The following is an 11,632-nucleotide window of genomic DNA, read 5'->3' as shown; positions in this document are numbered from 1 at the left end:
GTTTTACAGCTGAAGGGCTTCAATCTCTCTTCTGAAAATGTGGTTCCTGCATTTCTGTCTGCAACTCTGTGCTACGTGATCATAGTTTTCTGCAACCTTATTTTAATCCTCACCATCGTGCTGAACAAATCTCTGCATCAGCCCATGTATCTGATTCTGCTTAACCTTCCTATCAATGACCTTATAGGCTCCTCAGCGCTCTTGATACAACTCACTAAAGAAGTACTGACCAACAGCGGGACGATACAATACACGGCTTGTGTCGCTCAAGCTTTTTGCATCCACATCTACGGAGCAGGCTCTGTGATCATTCTGACCGCTATGGCGTACGATAGATACATCGCCATATGTTGCCCTCTGCAATACAACACCATCATGACCTGTGCTCACATTATGAGAATAATCACAGTCGTATGGATGAGCAATTTCATTTTAATAGGCGTGCTATTTTTTCTGCTTCTGCGCTTGCCCCGCTGTCGATCTGAAATAACACACACCTACTGCGATAATCCATCTTTGCTGACTTTGGTGTGTGCCGACACGAGCATCAACAACATTTACGGGCTTGTTCTGGTTGCCGTGACACAACTGGTGGGCAACGGAATGATTTTATACACGTATCTCTGCATCCTAGTCGCATGCTTCAGATCTAAACGGTCAGACACAAAAGCCAAAGCTCTGCAGACGTGTGCCACTCATCTAACCGTGTTTCTCTTGTTGGAGTGTCTCGGTCTTTTCACCATCATATCGTACAGACTAAAGAACATCTCGTCACATTTGAGAAGATTCATGGGGTTGTTGGCCTTAATTTTTCCCCCGACATTGAATCCAATCATCTACGGACTGAAAACAAAAGAAATTCGAGAACAAATAGTTCGATTTTTAAGGAACAAAATCCTTCCAACTTAATGTATTCTCTTTCAACTTGCCCTCATCATGCAGCAAGCAGGAGCATTTCACAGCTGATTTTCTTCTTCTACCAACAACGTGTTTCTTGTCTTGCTACCTGAAGAAGTTCTATATTCTTGTTAACTCGGTGCCTTTTTATTTCCATTAAAATGTTCTTCATATGTTCACAAACGTTTCTGTCAAGCTGTAAATGCAGGGTCGCACTGAAGTTTGCAGCAACCATGTCAATACATATGTTCATTTTTGTTTTAATAATGTTTACAAAAAGCTGTCCAACTTCCAAAGTGATGTGAGTACATTTTGCCAATACTTTCTACCAGAGAAAATTTGAATTAATCAAGATTTGTTGTGTGCAAAGTGGAATATAGAGAGAAACCTTATTGAACTTTTAAGATTTGGATGCAGCATGTAACTCACTTGTACTGTTAAATAAAAAATAAATAATAAACTCAAAACACAGGGTGATGAGATTTTGACTAAAATGAGGAACATCTTATCCTTGCACCCAAATAAATATTACATGTCTTGCATAGTATCTTGCATGCTGCTGATTAGACGTTCATTAACTTGACTGATGCATGTTGTTCTGTGCCAGTGGACCTCAAACTATCAAACTAAAGGCATCATAAGATTGGACTGACATTTAGAACTTACTGGAGGAGCACTACGTGGAGTCTGATAAAAGCATGACTCATTGATTAAATTCACAATGTACACCTTCAGTGAAACCAATATTTAGCAGGTTATGTAGGTTTTTGGCAGCTTCCATGCCATAAGTACAACCCAAGTACACCAGAGGGCACCTACTTCACTCATTTATACTGACATTGAAACAGACAGTATATGAATTCCCGCTTCGTACATGTGTGTTGCATTTTGTGTGTTTTGCTGCCCTCTTGTGTCTGGTAAGGTCACTACAAGAAAAAAGGAGGACAGTAAACACGAGGCTGGTAAAAAAAAAAAGAACTGCTGCCACGACTTAAAGATCAGTTATTATAACTAAGGGTGCAAACTTATGTGTTATTAAATTCAAAGAAAGCCACAAACTTATGACAACATGTGCCGCAACATATAAATAAAACCCAGATACACCTAAACCTGCTCTGTTTTACCGTATTTTACTCTGACTGACCCTTATCACGACACGATAACTTAATTACTAATAAGTAAATAGACGTAATGGTTGCATGTTTGCTTATCTCTGTTAAACCTTTGTCCTTGTTTTTGCCAATGTGTCGCTGTCGACTCTGTGTGTGAGTTCACAGAGATCAGTGCTACATTTAAACACTTTTTCAATGAAGATGATTCTGAATAAGAGGAATGACATTTACCATTTGATTACAGCTGGTTGGTTGTTGTATATTGTACAGCTAAGGCAAATTTCTACGACAGAAATAAATCTGTTCTTAGTGTTTTGGTATATTAGACTGAGACATGCAGCTTTTATTATTTTGTTTAAAACTTCTAACTGACCAACTACATCATCTCTTCAACACTGCTATGCTGACGTTAAACACTGTATTTACACTCAATGAAAATGTTTGTATAGGATAGTAGAACACCCTGCCTATGTAGTAAATGATTTTAAAGATGTTTGAAAATCAATGAAACACAGTAAATGAAAAGAAATCACTTGCTTGGTTTTTGTTAATCATTCTGAGTGACCGTGATAACAATTTACTTTGTCTCCACACTGTGGCGAAATTTGATAATGCACAGCTTGATTTCATCCCCACAGAGACCTTACATCATTCTGTACGTACATGGTTCACTTGCAACATTCATTCTTTGCATTCAGCTTTCAACACCATATTACTGATATTTATTAAAAAAGGAAATAAGTGTAGACTAACAAAAAACAATGAATGAAATGATTTGGACAAACCCCTCTGCAGTCACTGTATACGTATACACTGAATTCAATCCACTAAGTATGAATTAATTATTCTATAAAAATATCTTACAGTTTGGCAAAACTAGAATATGTATTACTTATTATTGTGGTTTTACAGCCTAAATAATAACTATTACTGTATATTTCTGTACATTTATGATAAGTTAGACATGATAATGCTGTTTCCGGTCGCATAAAATTGCAGTTAAAGGTGGAGTTGCATGTGCCACGTTGTTTTGGCTCTTAGTGGCTTAGTGCCTTCCTTCCTTGTAGTGAACCATTCCAGACTCTGTATCACGTATGTAAATTGATTCAAGGGCTTCTGACCAGGACTGGTTCCTGTACATTCTTCTTCTCTTGTTATTCCAGCTGATTAGATTGCTGCTACTACTCTACCTGGGTATGAATGTGCATCTAACTTGTTAATATCCTCGCCGCTGTGCTTCTTATGTCTTTGGCTATTCTATAGCCACTTGCTAATAGTTGCTCGTAGCTCTGCAATAAGTTGACTGACATCTTTGATTGATATTTTGGATTTGTTTAGCTTGAACACGTCACCACTGTTTAAGTATGTATCTATACGTAGGAACACTGTTAGCCCTCTTTTGATTCTATTTGGGTCACTGATTTGGCTTCATCCATAGGCTCTGTTTTTCTTTATAGTTTTGTTTGTTAATGATGTTACTAAGCAATAAATCACATACACCACACACCAAAAGCAACTGGTTTTATGTTGTTTCCCTGTACCTTAGCCATCCATCTTGTTCCCACAATCATGAGTGTACACTAGACACATTGTAATAGATTAATTTGGTAAATGCTAGGGATATTCTCAGCCTGATCTTAAAAGCAATGATATTTTCACTGACTGATGTTCTCTGCTTGCTAACACAAAAGAACCTCCTTCCACAGGTTGCTATTTTATATTATGTGAGTTTGGGATATTTTGTGGCCCCCTACTTGACATCAAAGTTTAGTGTTAGTGCGGCCCGCGCATTTTTCTCACACGCACCTGTGCGCATCGTTGCCCTGGGCGTTTCATATTTTTTAATCACTTGTGGGCTACCATAGCTCAGGCTCGTGACAGCAACGCAAATTAGCAATGTTAGTCACTGGAAACGTGATTTGGGAGTGTAACCGAGTGGAGAGAAAATATATCCCAGTGCAAAAGTGCAAATGTGGTTTTGTTTTTCGTTTTGCTTTTTTCTGTATGTGTGAAAAGCTCTTCTCCACCACGAACTTTCATAAGTCATGACCTTTGACCTGTAAACTCCAATGTTTAATCAGTTTATTATTGCTTCTAAGTGAACTTTTGCTCCAAGTGGAAGAAATCCCATCAAAGCGCTCTTGTGATATCATGTTAGCAATAGAACAGACTGGCAACCGAAAACACAATCCCTCTGGCTTTTTTCCGTGTGTGAAAAGCCCTTCTCCACCCTGAACACAGCTGTTGCTGGACCAGTAGAACAAAACTAGAAATGCAAACAAACCATAAGACTGAACAGTAATACCTTGAGTCTCTATATTTCTCTTGCTGAACAACAACAAAAAAGTAACATGTGACGCACAAAAAATGTTACGGACATAACATGCTTTTCTTAGAAGTGGTGCATAAATGAATAAAAAAAATAAAAAAAAACTTTGACCGAACTAAAGGAAAGGTCTTGCTGTTTCACATTTGGTTGCACCGATCTTATTAAACTTGCTTCAAGAGGCTGACAGTACAACATACATTCACTCTCACATATATTAACTGTCACTTATGTGATGGCAAATATGATTGTATTCATTTTCTCTTCTTTTTATAGAAATGCTATTACACCATAACATGTAAAAGCTGAAAAAAGACAAAAGCAAAAATAACAAAGTAAAATAATAATAATTCACTGTTACAAGGCTATAAAAGTTAATACATCCATGCACTGAAAGCACAAATCAGATGGCAGCGAGTAAAACATCAAGCTGCACATGTTCAATATAAAATGCTGAAGAAAAAGGAATTACATGAGAAACTATATGGACTATGCAACAGTTTATTGTTGACTTTGTATGTCTTGTTTCTTTTTTCCTTGCCCTCTTATGTGTCGTACTGTATACTGGATGTTATTGTTGTAGAGGGATACATGTCTGATATAAGACAGTTTCTCAGAAATAAAAACTAAAAGCTCTTTATTAACTTCAGGAAATGAAAAAGCACAATTTGCTTCTTGGAGTGTTTACCAGCACCTGACTGGTTGGCTGTAGGTGTGTCATCATCCATCAGAGGATCTTTGCTCGTTAGTTTAATGACTTCTTTGTTTACAAAGTGTTGACAGGAAAGATGTGCCACACTCAGCCCTCCAGAGTGATTCATCCTCAGGACCGGTAATGAACCTCAAAGGGTTTGGAGAGGCGATGGAGTAAACAGCTACTGTTTTGTTTGGTAACACTGTCAACAGCGGCTGACAGGGGAGCTCGTCAAGCTTGCAAAGTGGTTTGCCTCGAAGTGAGATTTTATAGAGAAATAGCTTTAAAAGACATTTTATTAGCTATAGAAACGGTACTAGTATGTCTTACTCGAGCAGATGCATACTGGTCACAGTAAATACTTTAGTTTATTCTGTAGTTAGATTCTGCAATATTAAAAAACAGCTATTAACTTCAGTCATCCTGAACATGTTTTCTTTATAAGAACGCTTCCTCAAATTTCTTGAGAAAAGTTCTTTCCAAAAGAAGTTTCGTAGAATTACAACTCACTTCAGGAAAAGCAGAGTTCACGATATGTAAACTAAAAAAGTGTGACACGTGATCTGGACCTTCTGGTTGCCATAAATCAACTACAGAGTGTAATCCTTTAGATGTCTCAGCATATATGGTCACTCTCAACAATAATCAGTTTTTATAAAAATTGCAAACTTTTCTGTAATATGTAGAAGCAAACCTGTCTGTGGTACCTAACAGAACTGTTGTAGAGGATACAGTAGTGACGGTGCTATTTTGATGGAAGTGTGCTGACAACTAACATCTGTGAGACACAGAAATGTTTCTAGAAGTAAAAAAAAAAAAAGGTCATGCTGAGCCACATTGTGAATGTTTGGTATCTTAATGTTTTACAAAACTTAACGTATATAAACAAACACTTCAATAACTGTAACTATAGTACTTCCACTCAGACTATTCCCTCTTCTGTGCATTTTATGAACATTGCATTTACAATTGCAGATGAAAAATAGTATAAGATAAAAGTAAAAACTGCTTTGTATTTAATTTGGAATTTTTTTGCTACATTACACATAGCTGGATTTAAAACTGAAGACTTCTGCCTTGCAGTGATAATGCACATTGATTGGTAAGATACATCATGCACTACATTAGCCAGGGATTGGTGTTTTGTTGAAATCTATTAATAAAGACTTGAGTCATTTGTTCTCATAACTGGTTTCTCCATTAAATTCCTTCCAGCTCCAAAGCGTCCTGATTTGCAGTATCATTTTTGTAATAGAAACCTTACAAACACCGTGATAAAAGCTGTGATCAGAGAAAAAGAGTATATATACACTGTATAGATATATTCTCTTGTGTCAGCCTGATGAATGCAGACTTTGGTGAGATTTCTTCATTTTGTTTGATTAACACTCAAAACCATCCATACAAAGCAGACTGTTCCTTTCAATCCGAGGACAGATTTCATTCACGCTGCTGAGCTTCAAGTCTTGATGTTAAACATCAGCAGACAAAACCATAACAAGTGGTGCCAACAAAGAAAATGTCAGTAATAGAGCTGGCAACCTCAGCAAGGCTGAACTGTGACAGAAATAATAAAGGAATGCTTTCAAATGAAGTAACAAGAAAAAGTAAGTGAACTGTCAGGAGTTCGTTTGCAGCAGTAGCTAACAATGTTTCCCATTACTGAAAATACAAAGACGGAGGTATTTTCTGGGCTTATAACGGGCCTCTGAGGGCAGACAATGACAGCAGGACGACCGATCCTTGAACAGTTATAGCAATGCGTCTGTGTTGCCTCATTTACAGAAATCTAAGCCTTGTTCCTGTTATTTCTGACCATTTGTCAAACATGAATAAACCCTGGCATGAAAATGACAATTCCCAGCAGCAGTGCTCAGACACGCCACCTTGTAGACAGAAATCCTTGCAGATACCAGATTTAAGAGTCAAAGCCACAGCAGCTGCATCCTTGCCTTCACTCCTCCTCCTCATCTCTTCTGTCCTCCATCCTACTGCCTGTGACCTGGAAATCAATCTTAGCACACCATCTTCAAGGATGATTCAGTCCCTAAAATGCATGTAGAAGAGCAAGAGAGAGGTTTGCCGGAGGAGCTATGAGCGAAGATGCACAGACCACACAAAAGAGGACAATACAAATAAACAATGGCCCGTATTATGACAGAGTAATATGTATAATAGATACATTTGTCAGTCCTGCTCCCAACATGGTTTGTATATTCCAGCAAGGATACACCTGTGTGGCCTCTCCTCTCCTCAAGATGCATTTCAGGAAATTAGATATCCTTTAAGATTTTCAGGATTGATTTCTCAGTCACAGACAGGAGGACAGAGGAGAAGATGAGACTCGAAATAGTAAAATAAAACGGTGGCTGATTCTTTAATCAGCTCTGACTCGCTGTCTGCCTTCCTGCTGCTCCTTATGAGTAATTAGTATCCAGGTGTACTCTGCAAATAGAAGGCATTTTGTTGGACAGCTTTTATATTCAAGACTCCCTCCAAATAGGTCGGGGCAGTATAGCAAAAAAAGATATTTGCGGGTGCCCAGATAGCTCAACGGGTTGGACGGGCAACCCATGTACAGCTATATATGCTGCATGTCCTTTCCCCACTCTTTTCCCCATGTTTCACCGTTCTATACATTTAAGGCAGAAAAGCCCCAAAACATCCATTCATCCATCCATTATCTATACACCGCTTAATCCTCACTAGGGTCGCGGGGGGGCTGGAGTCTATCCCAGCCGACTCAGGGTGAAGGCAGGGGACACCCTGGACAGGTCACCAGTCTATCACAGGGCTACACTTAGAGACAGACAACCAAGCACACTCACATTCACACCTACAGACAATTTAGAATCACCAATTAACCTCAGCATGTTTTTGGACTGTGTGGGAGGAAGCTGGAGAACCCGGAGAGAACCCACGCTGCACGGGGAGAACATGCAAACTCCACGCAGAAAGATCCCGGTGCCCCCACCGGGACGCGAACCGGCGACTTTCTTGCTGCGAGGCAACAGTGCTACCAACTGTTCCACCTTGCAGCCCGCCCCAAAACATATCTTTTAAAATATATATATATATATACTATATTCTTTTCATGTTGAACAATATTTCTAATCATCATAATATGCATTGAACACCATTAATTGGGAAACAGTGTGATTTTAAGAGCAGCAGATATTACAAACATGATTTGTTGATTGTTAACAATAAGTATTCAATAAGTATTTTGAAGTTCAAAGAGTAATATTACATTCAGTTTAGGATTAAATCCTACCAAGGCTTACCATGGTTAAAAACTATGTTTGATATTTTAATCAGTAATTCTATTCTTTATGTCATTGCGTCATTGTTAAAACAAGACATATAGGTCGACATGTTCCACATGTTTGCTGTTGCACACTGGCTCTGGCAGCAGTGCTTATTTATACGTCATAAAATAACCTTATATACTCCAATAAAAATGCATGAGTAAGAGAAAACATGACAATAAAAGTGACAAACAAAATTTTTTATATGACCACTGCCAAACATTCAGCAACAAGTTTTATTTTTAGATGCAGATTATTCAACATTTTTTAGAAGTTCGATATAATTTTTAACCCACTTCAGGGAAAAATAAGCAACTGGTGAGGCTTAGAATTTACATAAATACCAAGAAACCCCAAAACAATTTAACTGAATTTAGCTTTGAAGGTCAATAAATAGAAAAATAATCGGAGTAGAGCTTTAGGGTTATTTTGGGGGATGTTCCCATGAAATTAATAAAATTGTTCACATAATTTTTACCAAGAAAATCCCTAAAATAAATTGAGAAGTGTAAAACAGGGTCTATACAATGAGACTATCTATACAACTCTTTGGTATCTATTTAACTTAAAGGTGCTTTATATGCAGCTGAAAACAAGTGCCAAATATGATCAGTTATTTTTACAAAAGCTGACATTTGTGAACTGTCATTCCCTCAGACAGAGTGGGGTTTCCATGTGACACACTCTGCCAGTGGTACAATTATCTTTGCACAAATATAATGTCAACATTAGGTAGCTGAACTAATCAGAAGGTGAAATTAACTCCTGATTAACTGATACAGACGTGTGTGACATCCTCTGAGAAAAAAAAATCACATGCCATTTAGGTTGTTGAATGTAAAGAAATATTTTATTCACAAAGTTTTTCTTAATCTATTTTAAAGGTAATAAAGTGAAAGCCATTGTGGGTTTCTACAAAACAATACTGCATATTAAACATTTTTAAACAACATCTACAGAAGTCACATTTTGCAGACAAAACTATTCAGTCAATTGCAAAAACAATCAGCAGATTAATCCATAAAGAAAATAATAATCAGTTGCAGGCTGTATATATGTTAATGTCACATGCTGTTGCTTACAGAAAAACACAGGCGTGTGAAAGCCATAGAGATAAAAATCCCCAAATAAATCAAGGACATACATTTTCATTCAAAACCTTGTTTAAGTTAAAGATTAGAGTTACTGAGGCTGCACGCATGTTCCTGAAATGTCCAAAATATTACATATCTAGATTCTCACTAACCCAAGTCCTTAAGATAAGGCCGCAGTTTAGAAAATGCATGCATATATTCACTCATTATAGCATAATACTTAAACCACAGAATAAGCTCACAGTTCACAAGAATCTAGTGAGACAAATCAACATTTTTGAATATCTTAATGATCTTGCATTTCATTTCTTTAGTCCTAAGACAGTACACGAAAGGATTTACAAGAGACGGACCGAGGATAGCCCCGATCGTTATATTGTGGCGTTCCTCAACAGTCAGTACCACACCCATCCTGGTCAAGACAATGCGGACAAATAAAGGACCGTAATAGCACACTACAACAATCAGGTGACTTAAACAAGTGCTCCCCATTTTCTTCTTGTCTTCATTTGAGGATAATTTCACATAATATATGATGGCAAAGTATGACAATAAAATAAAAGTGAAGGTAAAAAATAAAAGAAAAAAAGATATAACAGTGATTACATTGAAATAGTAATTGAGGTCAACACAGGTGGTACGCAACACGGCAGCGAAGTCACAAAAAGCGTACATCAGCCGCGGGTGGCAGTGAGTGAGAGGCAGCACAGATACAGGCATGACAGACACAGAAGCCGCAGCGGCGAGCCACAAGAAATACGTCAGGACCACAATGCGTGTGTTCGTCAAATAGCTGTGGTACTGAAAAGGATAACTAACAGCAATTAATCGATCAAATGCCATAACTGCTAAAGCAAACATCTCCATCACTGCTGCCGTGTGGCAAATCACCATTTGAAATATGCACGGCACATAGGAGATAGTTTTAACACCAGCAAGTAGAACCCCAATCATGGTTGGACCGGCACTTGAAGTGTATACTATATCAACAACAGCAAGGTTACAGATCAGAAGATACATCGGCTTATGTAATCTCTTGTCAAAAACAATTACGACGACATTTACCACATTGGCAATAAGAACTAGAACATATGTAACCAGTATAATCACACCGACTAACGTGGGCCTTTTGATTGTGTCAAAACCGCCGATGATAAACTGTGTTATTTTGACTGAAGAGTTCTGTAAAGACATGTTTTAAATATCAAGATGGAACAGTTCGAGCAAAAATGAAGGTAAAGTAACGGCTCCGCTCAGACACAAGATGACCTAGTATATTGTAAAGTATAATCAGTCAGAAAAAAAAAGTGAGCTCGGCCATGTTGCTCATCTCTGGGTTTTACCTGACAGCTTCAAGAACTAGTGGTTTTAAGGCTCACCAGGATGAAATCTTTTCATTGGGCAGAACAACTGTCCAATCACAGTGGCTATAGCACTGTTGTGTATCATCGTATTGTCAATACAAGTGATGCTGACAGACAATCTCATCATGGGGGGGGGACGGATTTATGAGCTGTGAGGAAATTTCACACTATTGCTGATTTTTTGGGGCTGATGCCAATTCCAATATTTGGCAGAAAAAAAATTCCGATATTCCGATTATTTGAAAAAACTATAGAATGAATAAAATAGCTTCTTTTTTGGTCCCTTAACGCTTACAACAGCAAACAAAATCTAAATGACAGGCAGAACATTTTACTGTTTTATCATATTTTGTCCTTTTGTATTTCTTTAACTTAAATTTTCAAGTACAAAAACATGCGTCCTTATCTCCTCAACACTCAGCTGATGGAGTGATGAACGGTTGTTCTGTACTCTCAAAGACGGTGCTGTCTTTAAAGGTGATGAGAAAAAGTTAATAAAAATGTAAGTTAAATAAGTTAGTTGAAAAGTTGGATCAAAAGTTTAAAAAGCTGTTTTCTGTGGTTCTCTGAAAACCAGTCAGAGTGAGCGCACTTTGCGCTGTTTTGGGTTCAGACTTCACTCACTCACTTTTGAGTGAGTGATCTTACTGCTGTATGGTCGTAAGCTATCTTAACTCTTTGTCATCTCCGTGAGCCAAGTTTGACTTGTTCACAACAAACAGCAGCAAAAACAGAGCTTTTCATGGTGTTGTTGAAGTGTTTTTACACGCTTTGCCTTAGAGAATATTTGTCTTTCAAATTGTACAAACAACATTTACTGTTTTATGAGAAATTAAG

At 37.8% G+C, this 11,632-nt stretch overlaps 2 protein-coding genes across 2 annotated transcripts; one reads left to right on the top strand and one right to left on the bottom strand.

The window, feature by feature from the left end:
* Positions 1 to 3: 3 nt before the first annotated feature.
* Positions 4 to 909, top strand: LOC103353604 (olfactory receptor 52B2-like; the record flags this gene model as incomplete). Its single annotated transcript, XM_008276657.1, has 1 exon — positions 4 to 909. A coding segment is annotated over one exon (906 nt), but the record flags the coding sequence as incomplete, so codon positions are not given.
* A 3,414-nt stretch (positions 910 to 4,323) lies between these two features.
* Positions 4,324 to 9,992, bottom strand: LOC103353602 (olfactory receptor 1030-like; the record flags this gene model as incomplete). The annotated part of the gene is made up of 3 exons (XM_008276656.1): positions 4,324 to 4,337; positions 6,943 to 7,056; positions 9,731 to 9,992. Coding segments are annotated over 3 exons (390 nt in total), but the record flags the coding sequence as incomplete, so codon positions are not given.
* Positions 9,993 to 11,632: the final 1,640 nt, after the last annotated feature.

This window comes from Stegastes partitus, unplaced genomic scaffold (assembly GCF_000690725.1).
Source record: "Stegastes partitus isolate 25-593 unplaced genomic scaffold, Stegastes_partitus-1.0.2 Scaffold78, whole genome shotgun sequence".
Classification (NCBI taxonomy): domain Eukaryota; kingdom Metazoa; phylum Chordata; class Actinopteri; family Pomacentridae; genus Stegastes; species Stegastes partitus.
The sequence above is the reverse complement of the archived record's forward strand: the minus strand, read 5'-3'. Positions and strand labels throughout refer to the sequence as shown.